Source organism: Pocillopora verrucosa, chromosome 12, assembly GCF_036669915.1.
Source record: "Pocillopora verrucosa isolate sample1 chromosome 12, ASM3666991v2, whole genome shotgun sequence".
Taxonomy (NCBI): Eukaryota; Metazoa; Cnidaria; class Anthozoa; order Scleractinia; family Pocilloporidae; genus Pocillopora; species Pocillopora verrucosa.
In genome coordinates, this window is record NC_089323.1 from 6,026,088 (window position 1) to 6,042,395 (window position 16,308).

Consider the following 16,308-nt stretch of genomic DNA (forward strand, 5'->3'; position numbering starts at 1 on the left):
TGTTAGAACTTTTCGTTAAACATCGCTCATTATCACCGATGACATAGCATTCCTGGATCTTGGCAGAAATAACAAATTATGTTTTCTCATTTATCGTTAGTTAGATGATGAAATATATACAAGATAAGCATAAAAATAAAAATAAGAAGAATTGAAATAATCCTATAGTCTTTCACACTGGTTAAGATTCATGCTTTGACAATCCAAAGAAACAACAAAAAAATGACGAGGACTTTGATATATACAAAGAAATAAGCCGGTAGCTTTTGAAATTCATTTATTTGAGTTAACAGAATGTAACACTTTTCTTTTTAAATTCCAAGTTGCACCTGAAATCGTGGAAAATCCAAAGGATGTCACCATGGTTGAGGGAGAACATGTTGTGTTTAGTTGTATGGTAGATGGAAATCCTTCACCAGGAGTTACTTGGACGAAGAACGAGGAAAAACTGAACATAACAGTAAATCAACGACTAACAGCGTCGTCACTGAACAACAAGCACAATTTGATAATCACAGATGTTCATCGATCGGATTCGGGACAATACAGATGTGTGATTATTAATAGTGTTGGCAACATAACATCATCTCCAGGAGATCTAAATGTACAATGTAAGTAACTCACAAAATTTATTTGACTGTAAGATTATTTTCAATATTTCATAATCTTAGCATAGGTGACAACACAAAGAGATCTCTTTGTGTCTATATTTATCAAATAAATAGCCTCGACTGTGCTATGTGCTTTTGCAAAGCACACAGGAGGCGGTTAGAGCACTAAAGAAGTGTAGGGGGAAACAGGAGACGTAATTGAGTCTTTCCCTTTCCAGAAGAGCCGTAAGTTATGTGCCTTTGAACAGACACACAGACAAGAGAGTAGATTTTCATTGAGAAAACAGATGGGAGTACAGGTTTAAATGTGATGCGTACTTTTGATCAAGCTCAAAGTTAATATGCGATGGGTGGGTTTTTTCGAAAAAGGCAAGGTATGGAATACCGTCTGTAATCTGTTTTGACGGAAAGAAAGAAAAGCGATCTAATATGAATAAGTGAACTGAAACAAGACGAAATGAAGTGAAAATAAAACTTACGAAATGTGTAAGCCTAAAGGGAAAACGTGAGGTACCTGATAAAACTACTTGAACACAAAACCTTCTCTTTCCCACGAGCACATACTACAAACCATACATATCAACTATCGCCGCAGTCGAATAACTGTTGTAATATAGGTACTTTTGAATTCTGCTGTAAATGTAAGTTTTGATCTTAAAGCCATTCTATTTTGATTGTTCTGAGTACTCGTATCGAGATAAGAAACCAGTTTTCACTAGAATTTGATGATTCATTTAACATCAATCGCCGAAAAATTCATATCTTTCTTTTGCTACTCTAAACTACATGGCATCTTTTGTCCTTGTGGGATTTGATTCTTTTTAGGGCGTTCACACTTCCTCCGTAGCACTGGAAAAACGCGAAGTAGCCGTTTTGAAATTAAGCGCTCCTGCTATAATCACCTTGCGCGAGGTCATTTTAGCGAGATATGACGCAATCCTCGACCAATCAGGGCGCGCACATCTCTATAATGGCCGTAGCAATTATACGCTATAAATATGCGTTAGTGACGTAAACTTAACCAATACCGCGCGGGTAGGACAGAAAAAAAAAACTAAATAGGATGTTTTTTACTATACTGAGTGAGATTTGAAATTTTCCCTTTCAAAGCCGTGATGCTTGAAATACTGTTTAAAGAGGATGTGACGGATCAATTTTTTTAAAATTTGTGCTTGAAACGGGATCAGCAACCCTACCCCCCACCCCTCCCTCCTCAAATAGGTGTCCATGTAAGATATGGCTTTACTCAGATGCTCATTTCTAATAAGTACAGGCTACTTTGTGAAAAGTGTTCTTTGTTTGTTTATTTGTTTATATTGCCACTAACTTTACTCCCCTTGTTATTTTTGCTGTTTGTAATTAAACAACTGCACATGGGATCATTTCACTCACACAAATTGGACTGAAAATTCAAGAAAACAAAATGCATGTATGTGTCAGTGGACCCATTATGCATTGCACACTTATACAAGTTCACGACATATACGGAAGGCCACTGAAATACAAACGTGTGATGTGCTCGAAATTCAAGATAGGTTATTAAAATGAGAGTAGGCTAGAAAGCCCTTCAAATTTCTCTTGTTAGTTAAACCATAAACACTGCAGGCCTCTGCAAGAAGGTTATGGATGTATTTGATGTTGCCAGTTGAGTTAAAGACCAAAACAACAATCAGACTAAACTGCCTTTTTTTCTAGTTCCACCTGAATTTATCAGCAGCCCGCAGAATGTGACAGTAATAGAAGAGCAAAATGTTAACTTAACTCTGGACTGCACAGTTTATGGAAATCCTACACCAGATGTGAAATGGACAAAAGATGGAGTTGACATATCAGAAAATCAAAGGATTAGTGTTTCTGATTTTAAGGGAAACACGTCAAATTTGACAATTACCAATATTGTGCGAGGAGATGAAGGCCAATATAGATGTGTGGCAAATAGCAGTGTAAATAGTACCGCCTCAGCTCCAGGAAAACTGACAGTCAACTGTGAGTATTACTTTGAAGACTGCGGTATATGAGATATATACTAGTATTGGTTGGGTGGAACCTGTAGTAAGTCAGCACACCCGGTGCCTAAGACCCTTATACATGTAAGTGTCTGCTGAGAGGACACCCAAAGGAACTCGTAATGTCTGTTTGGTATTGTTTAGAGTGTTTGCTTAATCATTTATCTCCAAGAAGTGATTAACATTTAACTTCTCCTTATAGTATGAATATATTATTCAACAAATAGGTGTAAGAGAATACCAATGCAGGCCCCGGTTGTTCAGTGGTTGGATAACGCTATCCACTCCGTTGGAAAGTGTTATCCACTCTTTGAACGACTGGGCCCAGAAGTTTTTATCTTGATCTAGAACCAAATTCTCGCAAGCACATGTAATTTACAAGGAACTGTGTAAAAGCTAAAGAGAAGAATTTAAAAAAAGAACAGATATTGGGATTTAAAAGTTAATGCACATATACTCAGCAAAGGTTTTAGTACTGTTCTGTCATCTGCCATTAACGTATATTTTGGGTATGTCACTAAACATTTTTAGTATACATGTACCAGTTTGGTAAAACCTGCACAAAGGAAATATTTGCAAATAATGGGCAACATCTCTTGCGAAGAATGCATCCAAGGAGTTGAGAACAAGGATCAAAACTAGAATTCCACTTTGATACGTTTTGGAACCCTCTGTGACCAATTGACGTTTCATGAGCCAATCTGATGCCAGCATTATGCAAGACTGGCGTCAGACCACTTCTCACTTTGCCTTGCTTTTCTTGCATTATATGAGATGCATTTTAAATAAAACATTTGGATGATGTAGGTAGATAACCTAAAGCGTGGTTTGATTTGGTGTTTTTGGATGGGGGCTCATCAACATACATTTGCAAACAACAACTTAAAATTTACAGGGATACTACACACCAAATTGTCTAAAAATATAACACTTAATTCATAGAAATGTTTCAAATACATGAACTGTACACGTTTGTGGTAACTAACTTGAACAATCTTTATGATTACAGTTAGAGCAGATGTCAAAATAAGTGGCACTGAACCAAAGTTTGTTGAAATAAACAAACAGATCCATCTGACTTGCCAGTACAATGCTTCGCCGCCGGTGTCGGAAGTACAATGGGTTAAAGATGGAAATGTGATTGCTCGAAATGGTAGTGGTATTGGTAATGGATCGGTGAATGTAACACAGTTCACTGAAAGTCAATCTCAGCTGCTAATTTCATCAAGTACTACACACGATGAGGGAAATTACACTTGCTTCGTCACAAATACTGTTGGCAATTCCTCAGATACAACGTCAGTCGTTATACAAAGTATGTTTCTCTAAATGATGCACGGTATACTGATATTTTGTACCATTGCTTGATCTCATCAATTTGAGCAATGACCAGTAAGCAGATACTCATCTCTGTAGGGTTGTTGTTTAGAGTTTACTGTAGTTAATGGCATCCTCATTAACTTTGTTAACTTATTTTAAAACTGGTTTAATTTTTTTTTTGGATATTTTTTTATTCTTTGTAAAAATTTTAATTTTCTTCTAGCAACACAGATCCAAGCTCAACTGTTTTTTAACCCTTTACACCCTAACATCAGTTTGCATATTCTCCATACTGTTTACTATAAGTTTTCTCAGGTGCTGAAAATGTTGCACTGATATTAAAATAGTGGCATCGTCATTATTGTTTTATTCTCCGGCGAAAAGATATAGTGCTTTACAATCCTACATTTTGGACTTCAACTAGTGCTTAGTTATGTGGGTAGGAACCGGCTCAAGAACACCAATTTAAACTGTTTGGATACGAAAAATAAAAAATGAGAGAGAAACTGAGGACTTTTTAGGTAGAAAATACTTGTTTGCATTTCTACAGTTACGCCAGCTATCGACACGCACCCACAAGCTGATCCGGTCAAAGAAGGAGAGAACTTGACTCTCTTTTGCAACGCTACTGGAAGCTCTTTGACAATATCATGGACAAAAACTGGATCTTCTATAAATCCAAATGAGGATTTACGGATCCGTTTGTCACCAGACAACGAGCAGCTGACAATAAGGAACGTGAGTAGGACAGACAACGGGGCATACCGGTGTGTGGCGAGCAACAAGGTTGGAAATGCTACCTCCAATGCCACCACAGTGACTGTTCGATGTGAGTTTAACTATGATTTACAACACGACTAAAATATAAATCGTTTTATATTTAAGTGCCACTCTCGCTAAGAGCGGTCCACTCAACTTCCCGTCGGAAAAAAGTTTTCTTTTATTTTTTGCCCATGAAAAAGGTTTAGGACACATGTTTCAAAAATAGTTTAGTTGTTCTCCAATTCTCTTTTTTTGCGTCGCCACAAGGCAAAAATGATTTTTGGCTAGACCACCCCTGTGGACAGCGATCGAAATTAATTTTAAATTTCAAAGATTTTGTCCAGCGCGCAGCGACTGCAACAATATAGCTAATGTATCTTCATGGTAGCAATGTATCTTCTACGTTGAGGATTTTAGGTTTTCACAGGAACTGAATGAAGATTAGATGCCGAGTTGTCCTAAATCGTTGCGTAAACGTGATCGGTCGTAACGCTTGCGCGCTTGCGTTACTTACAAAGTAGACAAAGGTGATCGGGAGGCGCCTTCTCGATAAACGAACGAAGTTTGAACGGTCAAAAGGAGATCTTGGTCAACTCTAAGAATCATGCAAATAATCTTTGACACGAGCGCATTTGAGCAAACACATGGATTTGCGTTGTTTTTAAGAAGTTGGTGGATGGAAGCTAGAGATAAACCCGCCGGTTTGAGGCAATTTGTGACCTCATTGGTGTATAAACTCTGCACTGATATGCTTTTTCAACCCGATTAACGCCTGCATTTTGAGAATTCTTTCGTACAAAGTAGTGAGTTTTTGATATGCAAATTAAGTTCGAAGAGAAGGGTCTCCTCTGATCACGCTGGTGTGAAAAATATTTCAGCTGAAATTTCCATATTTTGTCTGTGAACTAACTGAATACACCTTGTAACTTGTAGCAAGGTAGAATTCCGTTAGCTACATTGTTGCAGTCGCTGCGCGCTGGACAAAATCTTTGAAATTTACACTTTCATTACACTTAACATTTATCTTTGATAAAAAAAAAATGTTTAGGAAAGTCGCTTTCATTTGCTTTCTTTTTTGATACAGCTCTCTAACCAACATGTCACACTACACCTTCTAAATTATGTTTGATTCTGTAGAGACTCATAATTTCTTTTTCGTTATTTATATTGATAGTTGCTCCTGAAATCTCCAAATCTCCAGTTGATGCCACAAAAGTGGAAGGACAAACTGTTGTGTTCAATTGCGTAGTGGCAGGATACCCTACACCTGATGTTGCTTGGACAAAGAATGAAGCGGGATTAAATGTGGCTGCTGATGCACGACTTAGACTCTCTTCCAATGATGGAAACCACCAATTGACAATATCAAATGTTCAACAATCGAATGCAGGACAATACAGATGTGTGGCTAATAACAGTTTGGATACTGTGACTTCATCTTCAGCGACCCTAACAGTGCATTGTGAGTCTAAGAGTAATTCCTCCGTGAAACGTGCGAGTGATGAATATTCTTGAATTTTTTTGTTTTGTTTTGTTTTTTTTTTCGGTGTTTGTATTGTAAATAAAAGCACATGATTAAGATACAATTATAATTATTAAATCATATTCTAGTTGATCCAGAAGTTACAATCGATGATGGTAAACAGAAGATTGTGGCTAAGGGCGACGATATCAAGGTAACATGTCGGCACAAGGCCCTACCGCCTGTGATTGAGGTGCAGTGGATAAAAGATGGAGAGGTGATTTCAACAAACTCCACAAAAGTGATCAACAACTCCAGATTGGATATTGTGCACTTCAATGAGAGCCTCATACAGTTGTCGATCAGCACAGCTATCGTGGCTGATAGTGGGAATTACACTTGCAATGTCACAAATATGGTTAATAGTTCATCAGACTCGACATCTATCATTGTCGAAGGTGTGTAAGAGCTGTTGACAAATTCTTATTCACCCGTGTTTTAGGGTAGGACAGCAATAAGCTAAGATTTCTCTTTACGGACTTCAAAGAATGAATGAACTCAATGTGAAATCTCCGGATCGCGAGAGTAAGAATGCGCATGAAGTTCACGAGTTGTTTATAAAGTGCATATGTAGAAGATGAGCAGCAGCTGCTATGTTTATTTTGTTTATTTATCTTCAAATATTTGCTGTGTACGCATAGTCTTAAAGCAACCCGAGACTTTCCTATGAAGTCCATGAAACATTTCGTTTTACGATTTGTTTAGTGGAAATATAGACTCTCTGATTACAACATTGAAAAAATAATGGAGTGCCCTGGACTTTTTTTCTTCTGTTTCCCCTTATACAGTAAAGCCTTCCATCATTACTCAGCCAAAAAGTACTGCTCCTAAAGAAGGAGACACCGTCAAGTTGTATTGCAACGCTACAGGAAGCCCTCTACTGCATATATCCTGGACGTTTGATGGATCTATTATTAAAGCAAATGAGAACTCCAGGATCAGTTTATCCAACGACTCTCAAGAATTGACGATAACAAATGTGAACAGAGGGGACAGTGGAGATTACCGATGTTTAGTGAAAAACAGGGTTGGAAATGACACTTCTGATCCCTCTGTAATAAACGTGCTATGTAAGTACAGAATAAGTTTGCTTTTCTAAGCCATGAGGGAACGAACTTTTGAGCAGTACCAGTAAAATATGAGTCAACTTAAGACCGAGAGAAATGTAGTTGAACTAAATTTATATGTGTATATATACATATATTTTCCAGGTTGTTTACAATATTCTAATACAAGGGTCCAGACAGTTTATCAGAAATGTGTGGACGAAAAGAGTGGGTTTTTCTAGACATTCTTTGGAATTCTCTTGCTTAAAAGAACGTATAACGATTTATTTGTCACAAAAACAGAAAAGAATTCTTAAGGTTATGTTTCTGGTTTATTTATCTGTTCATATTTTTCTGTTTACAGATCGACCTGAAATTATTACCCATCCTAAGAACGTCACACCAGAAGAAGGACTCCTCATGACCTTATTTTGTAACGCGACCGGAAATCCACCACCAACACTGTCATGGACCAAAGATGGATCTCCTCTTACTAACACCCACGGGATAATTTTCTCTGGAGACAACGATACACTGTCTATAGCGAAAGTGAACAGATCAGAAAATGGAAATTACAGATGTGTTGCCAGGAACAGCCTTGGAGATGATACCTCAAATACTGCAAAAGTCGACGTACAGTGTAAGTGATCCATCAATTATTTTCTGTTTTGCCTAATTTAATAGGAGAAATTCTGGTCACAGTTAAAAGGTGTTAAAAGGTATTTTGTGGGGAGGGGGGAGGTTAGCTATGTCAAATATAAATCAGACATGTTGAACACAATATTTATCTTCATTTTTCGAATTTTCGCAAAAATTGTGCAAACTTTAAAAATGGAAAGGAGGTGTTCAGGACGGAAAGTTGAATGTTCTTGCACAGTATTCACAAAAAAACATCCGGCTTGTTATTTCAGTTTTTGGTCCTGTATTTGGGTAATTTTGGGATATTTCGTCGTGGGAAAGTAGATTATAATGCCATTTATCTTGTCAGCCTCATATGAATGTCGACAAGACCGGAAGAGGAGATGTTAGAATTTTTCGTTAATAATCGCTCATGATCACTGATGACATTGCATTCCTTGGTCTCAGCAGAAAGTACAAATCATTTTTTTTTATGATATATCTTTAGTTAGAAGATGAAATAGACACTCAGCGACGAGCATAAAAACAGAAAGAAAAGGAAGAAGAAGAATTAAAATAACGCAATGGTCTTTCACGTCAGTGAAAATTTATGCTTTCACAAATCTAAAAATCAAAAACAAAAAAATGACGAGATCTTTGAGATATACAAAGGATACATGTACGCCGGTAACTTTTGAAATTCACTGATTTGAGTTGACAGAGCCTAACGCTTCTGTTTTTTTAATTCCAAGTTGCACCTGAAATTGTGGAAAATCCAGAGGATGCCACCACAGTTGAGGGAGAAGATGTTTTGTTTACTTGCACGGTAGATGGAAATCCTTCACCAAGAGTTACTTGGACGAAGAACGAGGAAAAACTGAATATAACAGCAAATCTACGACTAACAGCGTCGTCACTGTACAAAAATCACAGTTTGACAATCACAGATGTTCATCGATCGGATTCGGGACAATACAGATGTGTGATTATTAATAATGTTGGCAACTTAACATCATCTTCAGGGAATCTTAATGTACAATGTAAGTAACTTATAAAAATTTCTTTGACTGTAAAATCATATGAAAATCATGTAAACTGCTAAGCGCATGCTACAAAACATACATAACAATTATCGTCGTGGGCGAATAATTGTTTTGGTATAATTGCTTAGGTGCTTTTGAATTCTGTTGCAAATACCAGTTTTGATGTTAAAGCCATTCTATTTTTCAATCTATAGGTGAGATTTGAAATGTCCCTTTTAAAGCCGTGATGCCTAAAAAACTGTTTAAAGAGGATGTGACGGATCAATTTTTCTAAAATTCCTGCTTGAAACGGGATCAGGAACCCTACTTTACTTTACAGTCAGTTACAGAAATAAAATAGCCATCTTAATCTGCAATGAACTCCAACCTTTGCTGAATAGCATTTTTCTGGTTGGTTTGATTGCTTTTTCACTTAAATCGTTTGAAAATACTGTTACTAACTTTTCTTTCCTTATTATTTTGCTTTTTGTAATTAAGCAACAGCACATGTGATCATTTCATTAACACAAATTGAACTGAAAATTCTAGAAAACAAAATGCATGTATGTGTTAGTCGACTGAACTTCAGGAAACACCCATATCCATTATGCATTGCACACTAATACAAGTTCACTACATACACAGAAAGTCACTGAAAGACAAACGTGTGATGTGCTTGAAATTCAAGAATGATAATAGGCTGGAAAGCACTTCAAATTTTTCTTGCCAAATAAACCATAGATACCGTAAGCCTCTGCCAGAGGGTTATGAATGTATTTGATCTTGCCAGTACAAGTAAAGACCAAAACAACACTAAATTGCCTTTTTTTCTAGTTCCACCTGAATTTATCAGCAGCCCACAGAATGTGACAGTAATAGAAGAGCAGAATGTTAACTTAACTCTGGACTGCACTGTTTATGGAAATCCTACACCAGATGTGAAATGGACAAAAGATGGAGTTGACATATCAGAAAATCAAAGGATTAGTGTTTCTGATTTTAAGGGAAACACGTCAAATTTGACAATTACCAATATTGTGCGAGGAGATGAAGGCCAATATAGATGTGTGGCAAATAGCAGTGTAAATAGTACCGCCTCAGCTCCAGGAAAACTGACAGTCAACTGTGAGTATTACTTTGAAGACTGCGGTATATGAGATATATACTAGTATTGGTTGGGTGGAACCTGTAGTAAGTCAGCACACCCGGTGCCTAAGACCCTTATACATGTAAGAGTCGCCTCAGAAGACACCCAAAGAAACTTGTAGTGTCTCAAGTTGATATTTTTCACGGTGTTTGCTTAGTCCTTTAACTCCCAGAAGTGATTAAAATGTAACCTCTACCTCTAGTATGAATGTGTTCTTCAGCAAATAGGTGTAAGAGAATACCAATACTTATCAGGCAGGCCCCGGTTGTTCAAAGGCTGGATAACGCTATCCACTCGATAAATTTCCATCCAGTGGATGGTGCAGTACGTTTTCTTAGAACTTATCCGATGGATAGTGTTTTATCCGTTGGATAGTGCTATTCATTCTTTGAGCAACTGAACTCAGAAGCTTTTATCTTGATCTAGAACCAAATTTTCGCATTCACATGCAATTTACAAGGAACTGTGTAGCAGCTAAAGAGAAGAATTGAAAAAGACAGATATTGGGATTTAAAGGTTAATGCAGGTTCTAAGTGCACGTATACTCAGCAAAGGCTTCAGTACTGTTCTGTCATCTACATATAAACGTTTATTGTGGGTTTATCATGTGTAAACACTTTTAGTATGCATGTATCAGTTTGGCAAAACTTGCACAAAAGGAAATATTTGCAAATAATGGGCAACATCTTTTGCGAAGTATACATCCAAGGATTTGAGAAAAAGGATCAAAACTAGAATTCCACTTTTATACGTTTTGGAACCCTCTGTGACAAATTGATGTTTCATGAGCCGATCTCATGCCAGTATTATGCAAGAGAAGTTTCAAACCACTTCTCTATTTGCTTTGCATTTCTTGCATTATATGAGATGCATTTTAGACAAAACCTTTAGATGATATAGGTAGATAACCTAAAGCCTGGTTTGATTTGGTGTTTTTCCTTGTGGGTTTATCAATATACATTTACAAACAAGGAAAAATTTACAGGGATACTACACGCCAAATTGTCTAAAAATATAACACATAATTCATAGAAATGTTTGTGGTGACTAACTTGAACAATCCTTATGATTACAGTTAGAGCAGATGTCAAAATAAGTGGCACTGAACCAAAGTTTGTTGAAATAAACAAACAGATCCATCTGACTTGCCAGTACAATGCTTCGCCGCCGGTGTCGGAAGTACAATGGGTTAAAGATGGAAATGTGATTGCTCGAAATGGTAGTGGTATTGGTAATGGATCGGTGAATGTAACACAGTTCACTGAAAGTCAATCCCAGCTGCTAATTTCATCAAGTACTACATACGATGAGGGAAATTACACTTGCTTCGTCACAAATACTGTTGGCAATTCCTCAGATACAACGTCAGTCCTTATACAAGGTATGTTTTTCTGAATGATGCACGGTATATTGATATTTTGTACTATTGTTTGATCTCATCACTTTGAGCAATGTACAGTTAGCAGATGCTCTTCTCTGTTGGGCTGTTTTTTAGAGTCTACTGTAGTTAATGGCTTCCTCATTGACTTTGTTAACTTATTTTAAAACTGTGTTCCATTTTGTAAAAGTTTTAATTTTTTTTAATAAACACCTTTACACCCTAACATCAGTTTGCATATTCTCCATACTGTTCACTGTACGTTTTCTCAGGTGCTGAAAATGTTGCACTGATATTAAAATAGTGGCATCGTCATTATTGGTTTATTCTCCCGCGAGAAGATAGAGTGCTTTACATTCCTACATTTTGGACTTCAACTGGTGCTTAGTTATGTGCGTGGGAGCCTGCTCGAGAACACCTATGTAAACTGTTTGGATACGAAATATAAAGAATAATAGGTAAACTTTTTAAGTAGAAAATACTTGTTTGCATTTCTACAGTGACGCCAGCTATCGACACGCACCCACAAGCTGATCCGGTCAAAGAAGGAGAGAACTTGACTCTCTTTTGCAACGCTACTGGAAGCTCTTTGACAATATCATGGACAAAAACTGGATCTTCTATAAGTCCAAATGAGGATGCACGGATCCGTTTGTCAGCAGACAACGAGCAGCTGACAATAACGAACGTGAGTAGGACAGACAACGGGGCATACCGGTGTGTGGCGAGCAACAAGGTTGGAAATGCTGTCTCCAATGCCACCACAGTCACTGCTCGATGTGAGTTTAACTATGGTTTACGACACGACTAAAATATAAATCGTTGTATATTTAACATTCATCTTTGACAAAAAAAAATGTTAGGAAAGTCGGTGTCATTTGCTTCCTTTTTTGATGTAGTGCTCTAACCAACATGTCGCACTACATCTTGTAAATTATGTTTGATTCTGTAGAGACTCATAATTTCTTTTTCGTTATTTATATTGATAGTTGCCCCTGAAATCTCCAAATCTCCAGTTGATGCCACGAGAGTGGAAGGACAAACTGTTATGTTCAATTGTGTAGTGGCAGGATACCCTACACCTGATGTTGCTTGGACAAAGAATGAAGCGGAATTGAATGTGGCTGCAGATGCGCGACTTAGAGTCTCTTCCAATGATGGAAACCACCAATTGACAATATCAAATGTTCAACAATCGAATGCAGGACAATACAGATGTGTAGCTAATAACAGTTTGGCCACTGTGACTTCATTTTCAGCGACCCTAACAGTGCATTGTGAGTCTAAGAGTAATTCCTCTGTGAAACGTGCGAGTGTTGAATATTCTTGTATTTTTTTTTCTTTTGTTTTCTTTATTTTTTTCGGTGTTTGTATTTTTTTCTCCATAAGTAATTAAGATCATTCGTTTTAGAGACGCTACCAATTTTCAAGATATGCATACGAATTTGCTCTGGATTTGAATGTAACTGCTAAGTAGCTTGATTTAAAATGTTATTTAGTACTTCGATGGATGAATGTATATGTTGGCCACTGGCGCTAATACGTCGATATTATCCATTACAATTTTACTCTACAGTTGATATCTGTTCTCTCTATGCCGCTCCATTTCTTGTTCTTGTTCCTTCATAAACCTTTCAGTCCATATTTAAGTTATTTTCACAAATTCAGCACTATCAGGAACACCTGTCATAAGAGTTTGCAGACTCACAACTTCTAGTCTAGGATTTTGATATGATACCAATTATGCTTGAAAAGTTATATCATTTATACACATAGCATAATAAATAAATAAATAAAAGCACATGATTACGATACAATTATAATTATTAAATCATACTCTAGTTGATCCAGAAGTTACAATCGATGGTGGTAAACAGAAGATTGTGGCTAAGGGCGACGATATCAAGATAACATGTCGGCACAAGGCGCTACCGCCTGTGATTGAGGTGCAGTGGATAAAAGATGGAGAGGTGATTTCAACAAACTCCACAAAAGTGATCAACAACTCCCGATTGGATATTCTGCACTTCAATGAGAGCATCATACAGTTGTCGCTCAGTGCAGCTATCGTGGCTGATAGTGGGAATTACACTTGCAATGTCACAAATATGGTTGATAGTTCATCAGACTCGACATCTATCATTGTGGAAGGTGTGTAAGAGCTGTTGGCAAATTCGTATTTACCCGTATTTTAGGGTGAGACAGCAATAAGCTAAGATTTCTCTTTACAGACTTCAAAGAGTGAATGAGTTAAATGTGAAATCTCCGGATCGCGAAAGCAAGATTTCGCATGAAGTTCACGAGCTGTTTAGAAAGTGCATATGTAGAAGATGAACAGCAGCTGCTCTATTTATTTATCTTTAAATATTTGCTGCATACGCATAGTACTAAAGCAACCCGAGACTTTCCTATGAAGTCTATGAAACATTTCGTTTAACGATTTGTTTAGCGGAAATGTAGACTGATTACAACACTGAAAAAATAATGGGTGCTTTAGACTTTTTTTTTTCTGTTTCTCCCTATACAGTAAAGCCTTTCATCATTACTCAGCCAAAAAGTACTGCCCCTCAAGAAGGAGACACTGTCAAGTTGTATTGCAACGCTACAGGAAGCCCTATACTGCACATATCCTGGACGTTTGATGGATCTGTTATTAAAGTAAATAATAACTCCAGGATAAGTTTATCCAATGACTCTCAAGAATTGACAATAACAAATGTGAACAGAGGAGACAGTGGAGATTACCGATGTTTAGTGAAAAACAGGGTTGGAAATGACACTTCTGACCCCTCTCTAATAAACGTGCTATGTAAGTACAGAATTAGCTTGCTTTTCTAAGTCATGAGAGAACGAACTTTTGAGCAGTATCAGTAAGGTATAAGCCAACTTAAGATCGAGAGAAATGTAGTTGAACTAAATTCTTATCTGTGTATTTGTATATATTTGTACATATATATATATATATATATATATATATATATATAGGAAGTCTGCAAGTCGATTTTCGCGTGGAACAATAATAATAAATATTATGAGAGGAAAAAAGGACGCAACTACATTTCCCGACAAGCCTGTTTCGTGAATCGCTTCACTCTTCAGGAGTTTAAACCCCTGAAGAGTGAAGCGATTCACGAAACAGGCTTGTGGGGAAATGTAGTTGCGTCCTTTTTTCCTCTCATAATATTTATATTTATATATATATATATACACAGTATTGCGCGTAATGGAAATTTCCAGGTTTTTTACAATATTCTAATATATGGGTCCAAACAGTTTTTCATTTATCAGAAGTGTGTGGACGAAAAGAGTGGGTTTTTCTGGACACTCTTTGTTGCTTAAAATAACGTATAATGATTTATTTGTCACAAAAAGAGAAAAGAATAAAAAATTCTTGGATCGATCCTAGAATTGCTTGAGGTTGTGCTTCTGGTTTATTTATCCTTCATATTTTTCTGTTTACAGATCAACCTGAAATTATTACGCATCCTAAGAACGTTACACCAGAAGAAGGACTCCTCATGACCTTATTTTGTAACGCGACCGGAAATCCACCACCAACACTGTCATGGACCAAAGATGGATCTCCTTTAACTAACACTCAAGGGATAATCTTGTCAGGAGACAACGAGACACTGTATATAGCGAAAGTGAACAGATCAGAAAGCGGAAATTACAGATGTGTTGCCAGGAACAGCCTTGGAGATGATATCTCAAATGCTGCAAAAGTCGACGTACAGTGTAAGTGATCCATCAATTATTTTCTGTTTTGCCTAATTTGAAGGAGAAATTCTGGTCACAGTTAAAAGTTGTTAAAAGGTATTTTGTGTGGAGGGGGGGGGGGGTAGCTATGTCAAATATAAATCAGACATGTTGAACACAATATTTATCTTCATGTTTCGAATTTTCACAAAAATTTTGCAAACTTTAAAAATGGGAAAGAGTTGTTCAGGACCGAAAGTTGAATGTTCGTGCACAGTATTCACAAACAAATATCTGGCTTGTTATTTCAGTTCTCTGTCACGTAATTTTTTCCCCCTTCCTTCAAGAAATCTCATTTGGATTGTATTTTGGTAATTTTGGGTTACTTCGTCGTGAGAAGGTAGATTATATTGCCATTTATCTTGTCAGCTTCATCTGATTGTGCACAAGACCGGAAGAAGAGATGTTAGAATTTTTCGTTAAAAATCGCTCATTATCACTGATGACATAGCATTCCTAGGTCTTAGCAGAAATTACAAATCATTTTTTTATGATTAACTTTAGTTAGAAGATGAAATAGACACTCAGCGACGAGCATAAAGACCGAAAAAAAAAGGAAGAAGAAGAATTAAAATAACGCAATAGTCTTTGACATCAGTGAAAATTTATGTTTTGACAAATCTAAAAAGCAAAAAACAATAACAAAAAATGACGAGATCTTTGAGATATGCAAAGGAATAAGCCGGTAGCTTTTAAAATTTACAGATTTGAGTTGACAGAGCCTAACGCTTCTGTTTTTTTAAATTCCAAGTTGCACCTGAAATTGTGGAAAATCCAGAGGATGCCACCATAGTTGAGGGAGAAGATGTTGTGTTTAGTTGCATGGTAGATGGAAATCCTTCACCAAGATTTACTTGGACGAAGAACGAGGAAAACCTGAATATAACAGCAAATCTACGACTAACAACGTGGTCACTGAACAACAATCACAGTTTGACAATCACAGATGTTCATCGATCGGATTCGGGACAATACAGATGTGTGATTATTAATAATGTTGGCAACCTAATATCATCTGCAGGGAATCTTAATGTACAATGTAAGTAACTTATAAAAATTTCTTTGACTGTAAAATGATATGAAAATCATCAAAAACTACTTGAACACAAAACCTCCT

The 16,308-nt window shown here is 36.8% G+C and overlaps 1 protein-coding gene across 6 annotated transcripts in view; it reads left to right on the forward strand.

Annotated features, from left to right (window-relative positions):
- The window catches only part of LOC131777792 (hemicentin-1-like), a 56,354-nt gene that overhangs the window by 16,419 nt on the left and 23,627 nt on the right, over positions 1 to 16,308 (forward strand). For all 6 annotated transcript variants that reach the window (XR_010715909.1, XR_010715910.1, XR_010715913.1 and 3 more), the window contains exons 14-30: positions 324 to 611; positions 2,307 to 2,597; positions 3,627 to 3,932; positions 4,488 to 4,766; positions 5,874 to 6,161; positions 6,311 to 6,619; positions 7,010 to 7,291; positions 7,632 to 7,907; positions 8,638 to 8,925; positions 9,742 to 10,032; positions 11,130 to 11,435; positions 11,933 to 12,211; positions 12,422 to 12,709; positions 13,275 to 13,583; positions 13,960 to 14,241; positions 14,895 to 15,170; positions 15,943 to 16,230. Coding sequence is in view for 1 of the 6 variants with exons in the window: in XM_066159678.1 (XP_066015775.1) it covers positions 324 to 611; positions 2,307 to 2,597; positions 3,627 to 3,932; positions 4,488 to 4,766; positions 5,874 to 6,161; positions 6,311 to 6,619; positions 7,010 to 7,291; positions 7,632 to 7,907; positions 8,638 to 8,925; positions 9,742 to 10,032; positions 11,130 to 11,435; positions 11,933 to 12,211; positions 12,422 to 12,709; positions 13,275 to 13,583; positions 13,960 to 14,241; positions 14,895 to 15,170; positions 15,943 to 16,230 (4,926 nt within the window). In the remaining 5 variants the exon portion in view is untranslated. The remainder of the gene's footprint in view (positions 1 to 323; positions 612 to 2,306; positions 2,598 to 3,626; positions 3,933 to 4,487; positions 4,767 to 5,873; positions 6,162 to 6,310; positions 6,620 to 7,009; positions 7,292 to 7,631; positions 7,908 to 8,637; positions 8,926 to 9,741; positions 10,033 to 11,129; positions 11,436 to 11,932; positions 12,212 to 12,421; positions 12,710 to 13,274; positions 13,584 to 13,959; positions 14,242 to 14,894; positions 15,171 to 15,942; positions 16,231 to 16,308) is intronic.